This window comes from Hippoglossus hippoglossus, chromosome 5, assembly GCF_009819705.1.
Source record: "Hippoglossus hippoglossus isolate fHipHip1 chromosome 5, fHipHip1.pri, whole genome shotgun sequence".
NCBI lineage: Eukaryota > Metazoa > Chordata > Actinopteri > Pleuronectiformes > Pleuronectidae > Hippoglossus > Hippoglossus hippoglossus.
Genome location: NC_047155.1, coordinates 6,636,873 through 6,658,372, shown reverse-complemented (window position 1 = coordinate 6,658,372; position 21,500 = coordinate 6,636,873). Strand labels below are relative to the sequence as shown.

The following is a 21,500-nucleotide window of genomic DNA, read 5'->3' as shown; positions in this document are numbered from 1 at the left end:
TAACGGCTCATCGGTAAAACAGTTTTCAGGGAATAGATCCCTCTCCAGCAAGTTACGGCTCAGAAAAAGAAGAAGGAAGTGAAGTGGCATTATGAAAACAGTCATGACAGTTATTTTAAGCATCCTCCAAAAGATGTCACACTTCAGATCAGATAAGGAAACAGAAAGTGTGACTGTTCTGTGGTTGATGAGTTACGGGAGCTGACTGTTTAACAACCGGGACCACGCCCAGAATAAAAGTAAAACAATCCCAACCACACGTTCAACTGTGGCAGAGAAACTGGCTCCAATTCAAACATGGTCAAGATGAGTCAAATGAAAAAAACACAAAGCAAACGAGCGATGGGGCGTTTTTTCCTGAAGCCGGTACGCAGGAGCCATCAATTCTGACTGTTTGCTGAGTGAAGGATAACTGAGAATCACATTGAATCAACAGGCAGATCATGCAAATGAAAAAGCAGTGCATTAAAGTTTGTCTCTGGTTTTTTAATCAGCGGGTGTTTCATTCTGCAGCAGGAAGAGAAAAAAAGAGAAAAAGCCTCAGCATCCACCTCGTCTCGCCTCCTGCTCTCGGCCCCATGCACAGATAAGCAGCAGCAGTTTTCCAGCGCTGCAAGTGGAAGTGTGAACCGTTGGGGTTTGGTCAGTGCTCGTGTTCCCTGTCACCTCAAGTGTTCAAGTGCATGACGGGACATGGTGTCCTTTGGATTTTCGTAGGTTGCCGTCCGCTGCCACTCTGCTGCGGCCTCACACCTGGTGAACAAACTGGTACACCAGTCTCTGGGACACGTCGGGCTTGCGGATGATGCCCTTCTTGTAGTACTGACGTATGGAGCGGCTCAGCTTGTCATAGTTCATGGCCGGTCGATTCTTCCTGAGTCCCCACAGCCGCGCGACGTGAGCCGAGTCTTCGATCTTAAAAATACCTGGTGGGAACCGCAAGAGATTCGTTATTCGTGACGGCGACAAGCCAGAAAACACATAAAAGATTTTATATTTACTCATAACTTGCATTTCTTTTATTTCTCTTCTTTTGTATAAACCAGCAGTCTCATTGTGGTTTGACACCATAAAGGCCGAGAAGGCGCTTTTGTTAACAAAATGCTTTTGGAGACTTATTTAGTTTTGATTTTATTGTCTATCAAACTAGAAATATGCTATGAAACCGAATTCTTCATTTCAATTCACTGTACCGATGTGCCAGAATCAATTTTTGTGCCTAAATCCATCAAACTCATTAATAGCTGATCAATTATTTTAACACTATTTATTGTTTATTAATTTGACAGTTATAAGCTGTGCTCTTTTGATATTGTATGTAATAAGCTGTATGTTGTATTTAGTATTTAGTATTTATTTGTGCATCATTAACACATTGGAAGTTGCTGGACTGGAGAAATCGGTGAAAAGCAGTTCAAGTTAAAATTGAGTCACTTCAGGAGTTGAAGTGTGAGCTGAAGCACTAAGTCTTATATGCGTGTAACAAAAAAAACATGAGGGAACCTTTTTCTTTATTGAGCCAGCGGATGCAGCGTCCGTAGCTGTGAGGTTTGAGCAGCAGCTCCCTGAGGAACTGCCACAGATGAATGGGCTGACCGGAACAGGACGAATCTGCCTCAGACCAAAGCTCCTCGACGCCTGCAACAAAACAGCAGGTGGTGGTGAGGCTCATTGTGCTGTGACCCACAGAGAAAAGATACATCCTCTGGGGGACAAGTGTGTGATTTGTGCTACTGTGCATATGTGCAAAATGTCTCTGCACCTCTGTTTTATTGCAGAAGAGAAACTAACATACCTGTAGTTTTGGTTTCTCCAGCTGAACATCTCTCTTTCATCCAGGCGGCTATAAATAAAAGAGAAAGATGATTACTTTGAGAAATTAGGATTAAATGATGCTTATACCTCCTATACAGCCACCCAAATACACAAACTAATACACACACAATCCACAGCAATCCACGACAAGATAAATATCACACCCACTACCTGACTTCCATATGTCCAGGTGTGCGTGCAGCATGTCCCCACACTGCGGCGAACGCTGGCGAAACTCCTCCTCGCTCATGGCACAGAGGTCCTTCCCCGTCAGCTCCTGGAAGGACTTCCCCGCGTGGGGCAGCCTGTACAGATGTTCGGTCCACAGCAGCCACTTCTGCACGTTCCCCGTGTTCCACTCTATGGGGTCTGAGAAAACAAAGGGACGTGAGTATGGCGAGAAAACCACCAGCTGCCACGACAGTAAATGACCGGGCTTTGAGATTATCATCACATTCGGGTCAAATTCCCAGTTTGTGTGTTATGTTCAGGTACTTTGGCGTGTAATAAATCTACTGTAAACACAAGGTGTTTTTATGGCGCCTCGTTTCTAATCAGCAGAGCAGATGACTGGGGATCACATTTGGTTTATGACAGCAAGAACTCTTACAATACATAATGCTTCGTCTTGTTTGCTTTGCATGAGCGACCTCGCCCTAAACACTGTGTACACGTCGACTGGCAGGAAAAGAACCATCGCTGTCACAGCCCAAGAAAGCTCCAGCGAAAGGTCAGGATTACACAGATCCTGGAGCAGACAAACACGGCTCTGCGTCAGCGAGGATATGATTCAACAGATCTGTCGCCTTTCCTGGACGCTCCACACAACCGCGTGTTGATTTTGGGAGTGCGAACCAGTGGCTTAAGCATCTCTGAATAAATATTCTTTAACCTGCAAATAACTGACAAAATTTTGGGATGAAAAATGTCTTGTTTGCTTTACAGATCTGTGTCTTTTGTCAGTTATGTGTGTTTGTACTGTAACGCCCCGCTCGAGGATTACAGGCAACAGGAGCAGGTGTGGTGGAAGGCGCCTCCTGACGTACCTGGGGTGATGTTGAGCAGCTTGCAGGCCGTTTCGATGTCCTTCAGCACTTCTCCCACCACCATGCTCTGCACCTGCTCCAGAGACCGCTCCTCCTCCTGGCCCTCCAGCCCGGGAGAGAGGCCCTGTTCCTGGCTGTCGATGACGGGGCACTGCTCCGGTTCCTCCTGTGGCTCCAGATGGGTCAGTGGTGCGGGCGCCATCGGGGAGGCCTCTGAAACCTTCACCAGCCACGTTGCATCTTCGGTGAGAAGCATGTCGAAGCACGAGGGATAGAGGCCCTGCAGGCCACGCTCCAGGGCCTCCACGTTCGGTTTGGTCTCCCCCAGGTCCCAGGGGTCCCCGGAGCCCCTGTTTCTCTCCAGAATGGCGAGGGAGTCCTCCGTCATCCCAATCCGGGGCCCGTACACTGTCCCATCTGGTAAACTTCCCACTGAGTTTGACATGGCTGGTAAATGAAGATAAAAGAAACAGAAGAATCCACATTAAACCTTTTCTAACCCGTTACCTGCACAGGTTTCCTCTCAGCGCTGCAAAATGTTGGTTAGAAAAAAGAGTCAAATTATTCTAAAGTTTGCGATTAGAAAAAAAACGACAAATCTGCCTGTAATAGAGGCACTTTTAAAGATGTATTAAGATGTTTTGATGATCTCATCAAGGATAATCCTGGCTATAATGATCCTGATAATCCTGACAAAGGTTTGCAGCATTCAAGCAGTTGCAAATTTGCAAGCGGCGGATTTAAGACAAAAAGACAAATACCTTCCCCAACACTCCCTGTCTTAACGGTTATTTAGCTGCTAAACCAGCATTTGTTTAAGCTTCGTAAGAATCTCCATGAGAGCAGCTGCAAGCAAGACTTCCTTCTGGTAATGTGCTCTGAGCAGAAGTGAGGCGCTGATGGTCGTCGCTCTGTAAAGACCCCGAGTCCAATGGAGACACCAGGAGAACGACCCTCAGGAGAGTGAAAACACACACAGGGCTGACAGGCATGGGGCCAACTGGATTTGGCTGAGTCTCTTATTTGTGGGTCAGTGGCCCAGAATGGCCGACGTCTCGGGGGCAGGTGACTCGCATTGAGACCAGAAGCCGCTCCGGCTTTCAAGGTGCCGTCTCTGCAGCCCTCCGTCTCCACTGTCAGCTGGAGATTTTAATCAAACGGAGGTCAGATGATGTGGAGAGGAGAGGGAGCGGGCGCCCAAAACCACGCGTGCAACAAAAAGGGTTTTGTTTGGTGAAGACTAAACTCAAAGGTGCGGCAGCTTTTTTTTCCTCGCAGGAAATTGCCATCATAAGTGTGCGTTTTATGGACGTCAGCTGTTGTAATCGCAGGGTGAATTCGCATATGGCACAGCTGGCATATGGGAAGGCGCAGGGCTGTCACACACACCAGGTTATCAGTGGTTGTAGAGGAGGCCACCGGAAAGGAAGTGTGCTCCCACCGTGCACATGTTCAAGGAGAGTCACAGCTTTATTTGTCAAGACGCAAAGAAATTAAGAGTCTCGTAAAAAAGGTGACAAATGTTAAAGTAGGCCCAGAGTTTAAAATTCAATTAAGTGACAGTGAACTTTTATTATAGGAGGAAAAAGTGCCTGCAGATTGACAAAAAGAGACAAACGGCTTATTCCATATCCAAAAGGTGACATGATAAAAAAGTGTTTAGGTTGTATTTTGTTGTGTTGTGGGGTTGGGGTTAGGGTTACACATTTCACATTTCTTTTTCCTTTAGGTCACATTAATTAGATTATCTTCTCTTTTAAACTGGAGCTATGGGAGTGATAATCTTCCTTCTATGGGCGCTGAATGAGTTTAAAGTTCTGGTAAAAGTCCGGGTTTGATCCGTGTGTTTGTCTGTTAATTACTGTTATTGCTCAAACTGCGACCAGGTCGTCCTTGTAAAAGAGATTTTTTAATCTCAATGGGACGACCCTGGTTCAATAAAGGCTAGGATCAAACAATTGAGTTTTCTTTTTCCCTGCTTCTTTCTTCTTTCCCTTCCTGCCTCTTCTTCTCCGCTCGGTTGGCAAACCAATGTCAAGGTGCACCACCGCTATATTTTGCATTCTTCTTCTTCTTCTTCTGTTAGGTTTCTTGGTGCGTGGCAACCAACGTCAACGTGCATCACCGCCATTTCTACACATTCTATGTTCCACTCTACTATTCTTTGGCGTTTCATTACTCTAAGGTTAAAGAAGAACTTTCTTCTTTGTTCTTGTTTATTGTCGCGTCTCTCTCTCTCTCTGTATCATTGACCGTCATTTGTTTTGAATGCTGTTGTGTTATTTTGCTTGTTGTCTTTGATGTGACTTTGATTTTTCCTCTTTGTGAAGCACAACACCAGAACGGCACTACGTAAGGTCTTTCTTCTTGTTCTTCAACTTTTTATAAGCTGTTAACAACTGATGAGAAAAGTTTATATACTTTCCAGACTTCGCCAAAGATAAATGAAGTTATCTTCCCTCCCTCCTTCTAGGTCTTCTCTTTAGTCCTCCACCCCCTGTCTTCTTTTTATCCCTGAATGTCTCTTAAACTATCAGCCACTCTCCCTCTCACTCCATCAGAAGTCAGATTAAAAGCCACTGGTATGCCAGCCAGGCCGCTGGGTGTTAACTCTGCTCTGTAACAGCTTGCGCTAAGCCCATTAGCAAAGCAAATTTAGCCATATTACCTTCTTCCAAAAGGAAGAGGGGGCACAAGAAAAAGACACAAACACACACCCCCGAGGAGAAGGATTAAGATCCTGACTGATCTCTAAATGAGTTTGGTCAAGACGCTGATATTCATTTCAGGAGCATTAGAGCTTGCTCCATTTACTCAGCAAAGTCAGCCTTTGACACCGAGAGGGAAGGGACTCAGGACTTCAGGCCTCCACGCTGGGAACCACATTTCTTCTACATGCTTGGTCTCATTTAACATGAGGATGGTGAGGTTCCTGTTATCGCCTTGGATTTCTTCTTTCAATCCATTGTTACTACATCATTTTATGTTTTCCAGCAGAAATTCCTGCAAAACGAAATCCGACTTCTAAAAAAAGCCAAAGGTTTTTGAGCTTTTGATGTTTGAACGTTTGAAATCGGTTGAAGTATGCCGGAGTAGTCAGTGATCGAAAAAGAAGAAGAACCAACAGTAAAGGAGATTTTTAAAAACTTTGATCATGAGCTATTCATGAATTTTTAAATTTTGTTCACAGGAAAAATCCGGATAACAGAGTTAAAGAGCTCGAAATCTTCACTTCAAGACAAGTTGTCGTACAATTCTACCAATTTAGCTTAAAATGAACCCCCCAACTCATTCATCATTTTTGCTGAAACAGTTTTGTGACAGAAGTCGGCCGAGTGTTTAGATTAAAGTTAACGAGTAAAACACCCAAACGTGTTCTCTCTAACCTGGAGGATTTAAAAGACCAGAAAACATCTCACCAGCAGCAGATTTGAGTTCATCTTTCCAAAAGTGACCAGACTAAGTTTGAGTTCTCAGCTCGTCAGAAGAAAAAAGGTCTTGTTTTGTTTGCATGTGGAGCTAAAGGAGTGTGTACAGCCAGGCGTGACTATGTGAACAATAAAGGGAGATTTTTGGTCTCCTTTGTTTCTCATGGGAAACTTGGAGCAACTTAAGAAGTCACACTTCCAAAGATAAACGGAGTTTCGTGGTTGTGTCAAGCTGCTTATTGCTCAATGTCACGATCAGAAAAACCTGCAGGTTGGAGAAAGATCTTATTTTATGACGACACAGACGAGTGCAGGTGTTCACTTTTTAAGGTTGTTGTTATTGTTAATTTTATGAATTTTAAATCAAAGTTGATTCTGTGTTCTCTTTTATTGCTATTTACATGATCTATACTTGACAGACTGTTGCTAATAATAATAATAATAATAATAATAATAATAATGACACTTTATTTCTATAGCGCCTTTCACAACCAGAATTACAAGTTGCTTCACAAACATAAAATGAAAAAAAAAAAAAAAAAGAAGAGAAAAGAAAAGAAAAGAAGAAAACAATCAAATAAATAATAAACTGTTTTTTACACGGAAGCACCTAAACGCAATCAATCAAACTTAATTTATATTCTGTATGTTTATTATTTAATTTTAATTGCTTGTTTTTCTTCCCCTGGCAGGTTACACTAACTGCCAATGGGGGATGTCGGGCTGGTAGTCAGGTGCACTGGCTTCAGGCCAGTAACCAAGGAAACACTGAACCATTACACAGGATTCCGAAACACAGGTGGCAGCACGAATCTCTGCCTGTCTGACTGACATCTCTCAGTGGATGTCTGCACACCACCTGAAAATCAACCTTGATAAGACTGAACTACTTTTCCTTCCATGGAAAGGCTCTCCCACCCACGACCTGACTGAGTGTGACACTCCACAGTCATCTCTCCCTTACGGCCAACATTACTGCAACAACCTGCTCATGTAGATTCATGCTGCACAACATCAGGAGAATACGTCCCCTTCTCACTCAGAAGGCAGCGCAGGTTCTGGTCCAGGCCCTGGTCACCTCACGCCTAGACTATTGTAACTCCCTCCTGGCAGGTCTACCTGCTAGTGTCATCCGACCTCTGCAGCTCATCCAGAATGCAGCAGCTCGACTGGTCTTTAACTTAAATTCACTCACACTACTCCGCTCCTCCGCTCCCTTCACTGGTTACCAGTGGCTGCCTGCATCCGTTTCAAAACTTGCGTACCGTGGTGCGAACAGATCGGGTTCAGTCTACGACCAGGACATGGTCAAACCTTACACCCCAGCCTGTCCACTCCGCTCTGCATCTGCCAATCGGCTTGTTGCTGCCTCACTTCGAGCTAAACACTCACGAAAATCACGACTGTTTGCTGTCCTGGCTCCTAAATGTTGGATCAGGACAGCAGAAAGTCTATACATCTTCCGCCACAAACTAAAAACACATCTCTTCCTACTATACCTTTAATAAAAATAAAAAAAGTAGCACTTTCTTGAAGAAAATTTTACTTTCTTGATTCTTGTTGTTCTGGGTTTGTACCCTCATGGGTGAATACACTTATTGTAAGTGACTTTGGATAAAAGCATCAGCTAAATGAAAATGGAATGGATTCTGCTGTTGGTCCAATAAAATTTTGACAGTGGTGTCATATATTTATCTTGAATGACGCAGATGATAGATTTCGTGCAACTTTTATTGGAGCCTAAGGCAAAGTGCTGATGCTGCTGGATTTAAACTACTGATAATCGGAAAACGGAAAACAAGACTAAGATTTGTTTAACAGTGATATAGAAATCTTAGGATGGAGACTTCATTTTTATTCCCTTTTGCTAATTTGATCATAGCTCATTAAAAATGTAGACTCTCAGTGGAAACATGGCGACAGACTAAAGCTGGATTTATATCTCTGCATTGGGAAATAAGTCGTAGAGGCAGCTACATGTGAAGGCTCTAAAGGGGAGATGAGAAAATATGAATCACTCTGGGACGGTTTGGCTTTTGTTTTAAAGTAGCATAAAACATTTCATTTATTCTTCCTCCATGCCAAAAATATTTTCCCTGCCGTCCCTTAGAACGTCAGAGCTGCTTGTAAAATATAATATTATCCTCCCCCAAACCGGCTTTGTAAAATAATGTCGAGGAGTAGGTTAACTTTACAGGATAGCTCCGACTGACAAATTGCATCCACACCTTTTGTTATAACAGAGCAGTTAATAAGTTTTAATTATATGCCTGGTTGTAGCTGCCGTATTTAATTTCCAACCTTAATGAAAATCATGAATAAATATCCTGTCTGAACCTGGATATTCGTAACAAAACTATTTTGGTTATTTCGCCCTATCATTGTGGTTTTTATCACGAAACCATCAACAACCTCTGAGGCGCTTTTTATCTCACCACATTCTGTTTTATCTTGCTAAGTGAAAGCTAATATGTAATCGTATGTGCACTAGAAACAAGATTAATGTTCAAACAAACAGGGAAAACAAAACAAAATGATGCATTAATAAGATACGACAGTTTTTATTCAACTCTCCCTGAATGATTATCTGTCAATAAAACAACTTCACTTTCCCAGATATGCTTTTGTTTTCAAATCATGGTCGTCACCTGATGAGATTAAATCAAGATTTATTGTCTATTGTAACCACGCAGAAAAACATGTATAACCGCTTCAAACTTATTATACAATATTTGATCATGATTATTTGATGATGTCTCTTCTTCACACTGTGAACAGTAAAGTTTCTAACCTAACCCGACCTCTAACCAAAAAACTAAAATCTGATCGTTTATGTTATTTAAATGTGTGTGAGTTGTGTGTGTGTAATATAGTTAATATTGCACAGAAAATATATGGAGAAATAGTTAATTGTGCACAAAGAAGATGCTTTTTATTTTCTCTGACAGATGAGATAATGTTGATATTATGAACATAGAAAAATAGAACATTTGATTTAGTTAATTGCAAACCACACCCAGTGTCACACAAAACTAAAATTTCCTCCCTGAGATAACATTTTAATTAAAATAAATAAAAAATTCAAGACTCTGTGTGAGGAATGCGTCTTCTTACCGTGGCGAAGATGCTCTGATGACCAGAGGCAAAGACTTGACTGGTTGATGGTGGACGTGGTTCAGCTCTGGTTCTGCTCAGGATGAGCGATGAGCCTTTGTCCCGGGCGCTACCCGAAGACGGAGGTGCAGCAGGAGGAGCGGAGGGCACCCCTCAAATCTGCTTCCCCTTCTGAGGACAGTCACAGAGCCCCCAGCCCAGACGACTCTCCCAGGCTTTTTAACAATTAACCTGAAAGTCACAGCCTAAAGCACAACTGCAAACTTTTAACTTCCAGAGATAGCACCTGCTGGGGGTGTGTACAAAGTGAGAGGGAGCCAGAGAAATTGACTGGGCGAGAGAGTGCAAAGGAATCCCAGCTACATTGACTGCAATTTATATTTATAGGCCAGTTGTGTTTACTCACCCACACATCAACTGTGTGTGGGTGTGTGTGTGTGTAGGACCTAAATCTGTTTGCACAGTCACATTATGGGGACTTGTCTTCCTTCTGGGGATAGAGTATCAGGAAACTAATGAATGAATGCAATGTGTGTTTGTGTGTTTGTGTGTGTGTGTGTGTGTGTGTGTGTGTGTCTGAAGTATTGGCTCAGATGTCCCTTAAACTAGCTGACTTCAGTGCTGAGGTGACAGACAATTCAAAGTGATTACACCAAAGAATTGTATCACGTGGTAAAAAATAAAAGCTTTTCTTGCTTTGCAGCCGAATGATTTCAGGTGAACATATTTATTTCACAGCTATAATCAGGAGTTTCTATTTCATAGTCAGATTTTATACAAAGAAAGCATTTGATAAGCTCTTAAAAATGTGCAGTGGTGCAGGGTGACCACTTCTATATGTTTTTTTAAACTTTGAGTTCAGGACTTTTACTTAACTTTGATTATGAATAATAACAAAAAGAGCACGTTCGATGTTAAAAAGATTTTAACTCACCTCCAAACCGCTGAAGCCTCAGATTTACTTGGGCTGAAATAAATATTTTCACAGAGGAGGATTTGATGCTTTAAGAGACGAAGTCTTTGAAGATCAACGTGGACCAGAGAGACAATTAAAATAATGTTTCAGCTTTTATGTGAATTGCTTTAAGATTGAAAGTCTTAGAGTAGCAATACTACAATGCAACATACTGCATTATAAGTAACAGGTATTCAAATACTCAAGTAAAAGGGGTTTTATATCATCTTCAAAATGGACTTAAAGTGTCTTAAACAGTCTTATAATGCAGAATGTTTTGTTTTAGATGATATTACTGACATTTTTTTAATGAATGCTATGAAAAGTATTTAAAGTATATGTATGTCTTTTCACTTAATCTCCACCCTCCCTCACATGACGTTTAAATATAGTTTAGTAACATTGTGCATTGTGAGTCCTCGGCACAATATTTACAAAGCCTCATCTAAAGTAAATAGTACGTATTGCCGTTAAATAGCTAATTATAAAACCTCCTTTCAAATGTGGTTTGAATTTACATACAATTAAACACTTTTCTTTTTACTTTTTAACAATATGTCCATGAACCTCCAGGTCCACTACCACACTTGTTCCAGAGCTTTTGACCCTGTCACACAGTCTGTATCAGCAGATTGAGTGAACACTTTTAGGACCTCTTTTAGTTTTATCATCATTATTATTGATTCAGTGTTATCACGAGGCCTTTTTGTTACATTATAAAATTTACATCACACCTCATGAGGTTTTGGGTCGATAAGGTTTTTGTCTCATTAAGTGACTTTACATTAACATTTAGAATAAGACTTGAAATTGAGTTGCATTATGTGATATCGTACCCAACAACAAAGCGAACAAGCACATAGTGAGATCTCTATCGCTTGCACAATACAATATTAAATATTGACCTTAATGCGGACGGAGAAACGTTGCCACCGCAGCTCCACTCTGAAAATATTTCCATATATTTAGAGTGAATGACTCCTAACCACAAAAGTTGTAAAAAAAAAGTCTGTGGTGAAAGTCTGTTTGCAAAGTTAATCGTAATTAAGAAAGTGTTTCCTTCCGAATTGCCCTCTGCGTAGTTAGAGTGTTTAAACAATGAGGCTCTGTGAAAAGCATGGAAATAACAGGTGTTGGTGAAAAGGCTTTGAAAGGAAATGAACAAAACAGTGGTCACCCACAACAATAAAGGTTCTCACTGCATATCTAATCTTTCCCCTCTAATCGCGCTCTTAATTTACCCTGTAAATCTCTAAATGGCTGCTCTTCTGATAGCACCTAGTAAAGCTTCAAGTTTCTCTTTTTCCTTTTGTCATGTTTTCTATTCTTTCCAATGAAGGAGCTAGGAGTTAGATTTGGTCGGCCACAGTTCTCAATGGACTGATTGTGAGCGGCAGAGAGGGCGTGCACAAACTGCGCCAAGACATCTCAGCAGCACAGTGTTTAAAGACACGCCAAATCAAACTGTGAGCCACGGCTACCTTGTTTCATTGGACAATTTGGCCATAACTGTTTGTACTTGTGTGTGACTAATGCACGTGTGTTTCATATAAATTATATTTATGTATGGACTCGTGGGTGCATTCGTTTGCGTCGCGTGCATTCACATTTTACGACATTTAACTGTCTCGTAATTAAAGCTGGATGCTGCCTTGCTCTTGCTAAAACAAATAATTACAGCTACCTACAGCTACCTACAGTGTGTAGGAGCTGCATGTGTGTTTGCTTTCACCCACATGCAGCCAAACAACAAAATTTGCATGGCAGTTCCTTTAACTAGTGTTTGACCTTTTATTTGGCTCCAGAACAGCATTTGTCATGGCTCAGTGTGACAATGTGCTCAAGGTAACTAACTGGAAGTCAAATACGGAGCCACAATTGGCGCAGTGTGATGTCGGCGAGTCTTGATTGTGCAGGTGTCACCGCCGTGCACAGGTGTCAGTGATCCACCTGAGCTGTTTGCGCAAAGTCAATAAACAGGAGTCACTTTCCTCAGTTGAGTTACTGATGTTACATGTGAGTCAGAATAGGATAAATTGCTTTATCTCAACATTTGGAACTGTTTTTGAAAGATGTTCAAATCGAAAATCAGGCTGACATAAGATGATATGATATATGAGATAAAAATAGACAAGACAAGACAAGACAAGACAACATAAGATAAGATCAGATCTACCTTTGTTGATCCTCTGTAGAGAAAATTCAGAAATGACACGGCAGCACAAGGAAGTAGCAGTGCAAGGGGAAGATGTAGTAAGAAATAAAAATGTGAATACAAAAATAAACTAGAAACACTAAATACAATAGAAGTAGAAATAATACTATCTATACAAGGCTGTTTTTTCTAAAATGGAAATATCAGATGGGGATCAGGCACAAAATGTGCAGCAGTTCTTTCTTTCAATATAGATTTTAATATTTTAATGTGAGCCCACTTTTTTACGACCACACGTGGCATCATGTCGGCACGTTCCACGAATAAATGCCAACTGCAAATATGTAAATTAAATCCAGTGCATTGTGAGCAGTGGAGCTGCATTATACTGCTTAATCGTGGAAACAGAGTGAAAACAGTGGTGCATCCAACTGTAACGTTTCTCCTCACAAGTTCAGTTATTAGGTCATGATTCATAACATCCTTTTTCTGAAGAGCCACTCCAACATCCGGGCAGCGTGCCAAGGCCTTTTCCTGCTTGTGCAACAGTGAGCGCTGCGGATATATGCGGGATTCTGCAGTGATGTGCGACAGCCCGCAGATCTGGGTCAACCACTTTAAGACACCTGGAAATCAGAATTATAATGCAGCGTTAGGCCAAGGTACAGTAGCATAGCTGTAGGGACGACAATGGGGGCAATGCTGTTAGTCCACAAAGTTTAAATTAGTTCTGTCAGTTATCTAACGTCTACTTGACGGACTGACACACTCTTACACATGCTGGGACCTAGTGTTTGTGAACTACAGTTCGGCCTACATGTTTAGTCAAATCCTGACCACATGTTTCTTTGTTCTGGAGACGAAGGAGAGCCTCCAGAACTCAGTCTCCCAGGGTGCTTCAACTTCACACCGAGGTGTGAAAACCGACCGTGGACTCAACTTTCAACCACTATTGGTCACTCTGGGCCCCATGACCCATAAGGTCACCAGGCCAATATAAGCCCAGTTCCCCCTCTCCTCTGGCTCTTTCTACTCAACTCTCCGAGAGGAGAAGTGAAGCTCTCCAGTTCACCTCTCTTTCTGCTCAACTTCCAAGCTCTACCAACCTTCAAGCAGGCCTAACTGGAGCAGACTGCTGAAACCTTCCAAAAGGCAGCGACGCAAGAGCCTGCCTAAGAACTTCAGCACAAGAGCTGCATCGCACAGCAGAACCACAAACACAGGAGCCACAAACCAGCAAGACGACTTCACTGGACTTCAAACAGCACCAATCAACCTTTTTTCCCTTTTCATGGACGGGTAACACAACTGGGCTTAACAAATATACTAGGCTAAGCAAAGACTGTTTTTTCGATTCCGTGTGATGTTTATAAGTTTGATTTGTGTTGCTGTGATATTTTGGTAATAACTTATTTGAAAGTTAATGTTAGTTATGTTATGCACTTCACAGTCTTTCTTTGCATGCAACTAGCTACTTTCTCTAACCTGGCACCAACACGCACACACACACATCTGACTCAGTGCGTGCCGACAGAGCCACTATGCGAGCATCAGAAAGGAAATGGCGGAAATCTAAACACCCTGACGACCTGCTCACTTATCAGTCTCTTCTCTCCTCTTTCTCTGCCTCTTTTTCCACAGCCAAAAGCACTTTTTACCAAACTAGAATTCAATCCTCATTTTCTAACCCCAAAAAACTCTTCTCCATCTTTTCCAACCTCCTTGACCCCCCCAGTCCCCCTCCTCCTTCCACCCTTCTACCAAGCCACTTTGTCAACTACTTTACAAAAAAGATAGATGACATACGCTCCTCATTTTCAAATGCACCTTCTGTAATTACATTTCCTTCAACTTCTTCTTCATCCCCTTTGCTTTCCTCTTTCACCCCCCTGTCTCCCAATCAAGTTCTTACCTTGGTAACCTCCGCCCGCCCGACCACCTGCCCCCTTGACCCCATCCCATCTCACATTCTCCTGTCTATCGCTCCTGACCTTCTTCCTTTTCTCACTCATCTTATCAACACTTCCCTGTCAACTGGCTGTCCCTAACTCTCTGAAGGAGGCAAGAGTAAATCCTCTCCTGAAGAAACCCACCCTCAACCCGTCTGAAGTAAACAACTACAGACCTGTCTCTCTTCTTCCCTTTCTCTCCAAAACTCTCGAGCGAGCTATCTTTAATCAACCCTCCTCCTATCTCCACCACAATAACCTTCTTGACCCTCACCAGTCTGGTTTCAAGGCAGGCCACTCAACTGAGACTGCCCTCCTTGCTGTCTCTGAGCAACTTTACACTGCTAGAGCAGCCTCTCTCTCCTCTGTCCTTATCCTTCTAGATCTCTCTGCTGCATTTGACACAGTGAACCACCAGATCCTTACTTCCTCCCTTCAGGACCTGGGTGTCTCAGGCTCTGCTCTCTCCCTGCTCTCATCCTACCTCAATGACCGCACTTATCAGGTAACTTGGAGAGGATCTGTGTCGGAACCTTGTCCTCTCACTACTGGGGTCCCTCAAGGTTCCGTCCTGGGTCCCCTCCTCTTCTCGCTTTACACCAACTCTCTCGGCTCTGTTATTCACTGACATGGCTTTTCCTACCATAGCTATGCTGATGACACCCAACTAATCCTCTCTTTTCCCCAATCTGAAACACAGGTAGCAGCACGAACCTCTGAATTAACGTTGACAAGACTGAACTACTTTTCCTTCCAGAGAAAGGCTTTCCCACCCATGACCTGACTATTACCTTTGACAACTCCGTGTTAGCTCCCACCAAGACTGCTAAGAACCTGGATGTGACACTCAACAGTCATCTCTCTCTTACTGCCAACATTACTGCAACAACACGTTCCTGTAGATACATGCTGCACAACATCAGGAGAATGCGCGCCCTTCTCACTCAGAAGGCGGCGCAGGTTCTGGTCCAGGCTCTGGTGCAGGTTCTGCTCCAGGCTGTGGTCATCTCACGCTTAGACTATTGTAACTCCCTCCTGGCAGGTCTACCTGCTAGTGCCATCCAACCTCTGCAGCTCATCCAGAATGCAGCAGCTCAACTGGTCTTTAACCTAAATTCACTCACACAACTCCGCTCCCTTCACTGGTTACCAGTGGCTGCCCGCATACGTTTCAAAACATTAGTACTTGCGTACCGTGCTGCGAACGGATCGGGTCCAGTCTACATCCAGGACATGGTCAAACCTTACACCCCAGCCCGTCCACTCCGCTCTGCATCTGCCAATCGGCTTGTTGCGCCCTCACTGCGAGCTAAACACTCAACGAAATCACAACTGTTTGCTGTCCTGGCTCCTAAATGGTGGAATGAGCTCCCCAATGACATTAGGACAGCAGAAAGTCTATACATCTTCTGCCGCAAACTAAAAACACACCTCTTCCCACTATACTTTGAATAAAAGTTTGAACTAACAATTTAGTAGCACTTAAATGGCACTTACTTATAGCACTTTGTAGTTTGTCTTTCTTGAAGAAATTGTACTTTCTTGATTCTTGTTGTTCTGGGCTTGTACCCTCATGGTTGAATGCACTTATTGTAAGTCGCTTTGGATAAAAGCGTCAGCTAAATGAAATGTAATGTAATGAATCCCTGACATAGGTGATACCCAGACTTTACCTTGAGTATCACAATGAGGTTCACGTTTGTGTGTTTGCAAACTTTCGTCTCTGGAAAGACAAATGGATTTCCCTGAATTCTAAACCATAACGACAAGTCAAGGCTAAAGATCTTAACAGCACATTTGCATTTGTTGCTCATCTCCATTACAACCCATGTGACGACCTGAACTGTCAGTTTTCTCTGAGTCTGAGATATCGTGGATACCATCCAAACAAGCAGTGTCAGGTATAGTGCTGGTGGGAACCCAGTGGGTGTGGACCCATTTTCACACAGTGAAAGTATTACAACTGCAAGACCAAACAAATAACCAAGACCAAACAAATAACGCTTAACGCCAGTTTTCCAAGGAAAAGACGTAATTTCCTTGGCAGCTCAATGCTGTAAATCACTGAGAAGCACTGATCCCTTTCCTCCACTAAAATGTGAAATAAATAAGTAATTCTCAAAATATACCATTTTAAACTGAATTGAAATGAAGTTTTTTGATATTTTTACCATTTTAAATTCAGGTAACTCTCATGAGGAAAAAACCTGCATGTGTGTGTGTGTGTGCTCGATGCCCATGTGCATGCAGGTGGGACGCACTGAGGAAATTATTGGAATGGGCCTTGTGCAGACATCGTGTGACAGGGTAACAGAACAAATATTGACTCAGTGTGGATTCTGCAGAGCTCCTATCACATCAGTGATCACTTAGAAATTGAGTAGGTTTGTTTTAACTACGCATCATCTCTGCCAAAGTCCAACAGACATTTGTAGTTCGACTGTAAAAGTGAAGGAATGAAAAAGAAAGGTGTCACAGACGGGACAGTGTGGAAAAGTACGATCGACATTGATGAGGAGAAGCATTGTAGTGCTTTTATAACTGCTTTACTTCAATGACTTAAATGTGTGGAGAACATTAATGCATGTCTGGGCAAAGAAGTCACATGCTACAGGTTTTTCATCCATTTGATTTCTCTTTAAGAACTGGTTGCAGTGAGACTGGAGGGAAAAGGCTCGAGGCAAACTGAAGTGTTTAATTTAAAAATCTCTTCCTCCGATGCTTATCTGACGATATTCAAATGAACCTCTCCATTCTGTTTTTCCCCCAGCAACGCAGACCGTGAACACCACTCGCCAAATAGATGCAGCACGACACAGAAGAGACGGTTTTATTGATCAAAATCACCACTCAAGTTCAAATATTCAATTGTTTTAGAAGATGTAACCACTCAATACCTTCATAATAACAATAGATCAAATGTTCAACATTAAAATAGAGAGGCCTATCCATTTCAAGTCCCAACAGGCAGAAAACGTTGCTTCACACAGCAACAGACTTTACTCTGGATTGGATTCAAATGATATCAAAACCAGTTCTGAAATCTTTGGCAGACAGGTGTGAATGCTGTGTTCTGCCAGTTTCAGTTCAAGGTTTGAAACATGATAATTATCTGCATTTTACTCCAGAGGAGAAGAAGAATCTCCTGCATGGGTTTGATTCACCTGCCGAGACAGACTTTAATATACAACTTTTTGCCCTGAAGCACAGACGTCCCTCCCTCCTCTTCAGGTGTGTCCTGGAAATGGTAATAAAATTATTATTTAAGTGATAAAAGATTGTCCAATAAAAATGATCAATAAATAATACAAAGAAATGTATTATTTGATAGCTTAATGAGAAATAATAGGATTTACGAATAAAAGAAAAAGTAAAAAGGTTGCATTAAATAGTTTGTCTACAAAAAAGAACATGAAAGAGTCAATAAGTGTATAATGGCAAAACACATTCATGACTTCACAAATACATAATGGAATTCACAAATCTGTAATAACAAAAAACAGTAGTTTGAAAGAGCAGTAACAAATATTGAGTTTAATTGTGTCTGAACAGTGAGTCTGAATTTGTCCCTATGTTGATTCATCGGAAGAATGTGCTTATAATGCAGTTGCGTTTGCCATGTAACATAAATGATCTTGTGACACATCCCCGCTTCCCTCGTGTTGCTTGTCATTTACGACACCTGCAGCATTTCCCTTAATCTAATCAATTCGAATGCTCCAAGGCAGCAGGAACTCTATCAACCAGATGGTGTATGAAAACACACATCTGCTTCCTGTCTGTGCCTCATGACCTCTCCGACACACTGCACCGTTTTTGCATTATACCGAATAAGGAAATGAATATTTGAACTTGAGTGGTGATTTTGATCAATAAAACCGTCTCCTCTGTGTCGTGCTGCATCTATTTGGCGAGTGGTGTTCACGGTCTGCGTTGCTGGGGGAAAAACAGAATGGAGAGGTTCATTTGAATATCGTCAGATAAGCATCGGAGGAAGAGATTTTTAAATTAAACACTCCAGTTTGCCTCGAGCCTTTTCCCTCCAGTCTCACTGCAACCAGTTCTTAAAGAGAAATCAAATGGATGAAAAACCTGTAGCATGTGACTTCTTTGCCCAGACATGCATTAATGTTCTCCAGACATTTAAGTCATTGAAGTAAAGCAGTTATAAAAGCACTACAATGCTTCTCCTCATCAATGTCGATCGTACTTTTCCACACAGTCCCGTCTGTGACACCTTTCTTTTTCATTCCTTCACTTTTACAGTCGAACTACAAATGTCTGTTGGACTTTGGCAGAGATGATGCGTAGTTAAAACAAACCTACTCAATTTCTAAGTGATCACTGATGTGATAGGAGCTCTGCAGAATCCACACTGAGTCAATATTTGTTCTGTTACCCTGTCACACGATGTCTGCACAAGGCCCATTCCAATAATTTCCTCAGTGCGTCCCACCTGCATGCACATGGGCATCGAGCACACGCACACACGTGCAGGTTTTTTCCTCATGAGAGTTACCTGAATTTAAAATGGTAAAAGTATAAAAAAAACTTCATTTCAATTCAGTTTAAAATGGTATATTTTGAGAATTACTTATTTATTTCACATTTTAGTAGAGGACATGGATCAGTGCTTCTCAGTGATTTACAGCATTGAGCTGGCAAGGAAATTACGTCTTTTCCTTGGAAAACTGGCGTTAAGCGTTATTTGTTTGGTCTTGGTTATTTGTTTGGTCTTGCAGTTGTAATACTTTCACTGTGTGGAAATGGTTCTACACCCACTGGGTTCCCACCAGCACTATACCTGACACTGCTTGTTTAGATGGTATCCACGATATCTCAGACTCAGAGAAAACTGACAGTTCAGGTCGTCACATGGGTTGTAATGGAGACGAGCAACAAATGCAAATGTGCTGTTAAGATCTTTAGCCTTGACTTGTCGTTATGGTTTAGAATTCAGGGAAATCCATTTGTCTTTCCAGGGACGAACGAAAGTTCACAAACGTGAACATTATTGTGATACTCAAGGTAAATTCAGGGTATCACCTATGTCAGGGATTCATCATCTGTGCTGTGAATATCCATGTGTAGACATTAGATAACCGACAGAACAAATTAAAACTTGGTGGACTAACAGCATTGCCCCCTTTGTCGTCCCTACAGCTTTGTTACTGTACCTTGGCCTAACGCTGCATTTTAATTCTGATTTCCAAGTGTCTTAAAGTGGTACAATCTGTTACTTTTCATACCTGCAGATGGGCAGAGGGCCAAAGAACTGGTTGCACAGGTTTTATTGAAACTGAAGCTTTTCAATTCGATGATGTTTGAAGAGTCTGGTGTAAACACAGCTCGTATTACAGAAAACACAACTTGGTCATTGTTTCAGTGTTAATTTAATCATACAAATGCTTAATTATAGATACAGGGGGGGAAAAAAAGCTTTATTTTGACATTTTCTCTTCAGATAAAATGTGCTATTTCAGGACTATGTAAACTTTTCATCTTATCCACTCACCATGCCACCCTTCTCAAGTCCATACATCGTCACTAACTAAAACTAGAGAATGAATCCAGCAATATTCAAATTTCCTCACCATCCGTCACTCTCTCTTTCACACCCACACGCACACAGAAATGCACACAAGCAAGATCACGAGAGGAAAGCCCCCACACACACACACGTACACAAAAAAAAAAAAAGTGACATGACTCAACGAAGCAATCCAGAACAGTGTATACTGTTTGGGAGGAGGACTCTCCGCCAACTCAACACAGTCACAGACAGATGCAACACAGAATGCTGGTGAATTATACAAACACGTGTATACGATCATAAAGGCAATGAACTCTCAATATAGAGAATTACAATTAGATGTTCATAATTACAACTGGGAGAAAATTTGATAACTTTAAATGCATAAAAAAAATGTACAAGTCATTCCGTTTGAATGAAAGATCCCTTCAGGAAATAAAAATGTTATTAAGTCTATCAACAACTTTTTCCATTTTATTTTCAAGCCAAAATACATGATGAGATTAATTGTCTAACATAAGCAACATACAGCAAAGCTGAAGTAAAAATTCTGGTGGGACAGTCAAACCTAAATAAAGAAGCCAATGGATAGGAAATAATGAAGAATTATGTTTGAACTCACGAATCAAACTTTCCGGAAAGGTCCCAACAATAAGCCAAAAAAAACCCACTTTCTCCCTCATTAGCATTAGTGGTGGAGAGCTTTGTGCAAATAGCAATAAGAAAACATCAGTGCTTATAATGCTGATGCAAACCCTTAATTTTCATATTAAAATTGTCTTACTACAGTCCAACTACAGCTTGTCACCTTTTCTTCTCAATGTTCTCAGCATGTCAAGTAAATGTTGGTCACCCGTGAAAAGTTGAATCGAAGGGCAACTGGACCTGGTTGTAGATGGTTAAAGACCTTTGAGCTCTCGGGCTTCTTCAGTTCTGACTGACTGGTGGAAAAACCCCAAGTGTTTAACCTCCAGGGAGTCGATATCAAAGCTGCTGGTGTCTCTGAGTTAAAGTTCCTCGTCAGCTGAGGCCAAATGTGAATGACCATCATTTTGAATGCACCAGTTTTTGTGCACGCGTGTTTACACATGAAAACAAACTGGTGCCTATAAAAGATGGCACACTCAGATAACCAATCTCCAGTATGTAGTGAGGAGGGCACAGGCCTAATACTCAGAGAAACGCATGGAGGCTCAACTCCTCAGGTCAAGAAGCTGCAGTTATAATGGCTATGGGATGCTCCTCCGATGGCAACAATGTGCAGACAGGGAGGACAGGTAGTTTGAACATGGAAGGAAGGAGGCCATCAACATCAAAGTAGAGAGGAGTTGGTGAACATCACTTAATCCCTGACCTGCAGTAGTGTCCTTTCATCCCTTCCTGGGGAGATTTAACAGCCATTCCCACTTGGCCTCAGGGGGACTTCAATTGTTCTAATGACTGTTGTTAAAGTCAGAAATGAAAGAGTATCTTTGTTGAGCGGTGAAACGTCTGTACAACCGATT

General features: G+C 42.0%; 1 protein-coding gene across 2 annotated transcripts; it reads right to left on the bottom strand.

Annotated features, from left to right (window-relative positions):
- Positions 1 to 713: 713 nt before the first annotated feature.
- Positions 714 to 9,881, bottom strand: LOC117761728 (SAM pointed domain-containing Ets transcription factor). Of its 2 annotated transcripts, none has more exons than XM_034585903.1 (6): positions 9,404 to 9,881; positions 2,862 to 3,308; positions 1,987 to 2,184; positions 1,796 to 1,843; positions 1,504 to 1,638; positions 714 to 926 (listed from the first exon to the last, which is right to left on the bottom strand). In XM_034585903.1, exons 2-6 carry the CDS (start codon positions 3,304 to 3,306, stop codon positions 748 to 750), a joined length of 1,005 nt encoding a protein of 334 aa, XP_034441794.1. In that variant the 5' UTR covers positions 3,307 to 3,308; positions 9,404 to 9,881; the 3' UTR covers positions 714 to 747. The 2 variants fall into 2 exon arrangements, with proteins under 2 accessions (XP_034441794.1, XP_034441796.1); XM_034585905.1 differs by lacking the exon at positions 9,404 to 9,881 and adding an exon at positions 3,623 to 4,202.
- Positions 9,882 to 21,500: the final 11,619 nt, after the last annotated feature.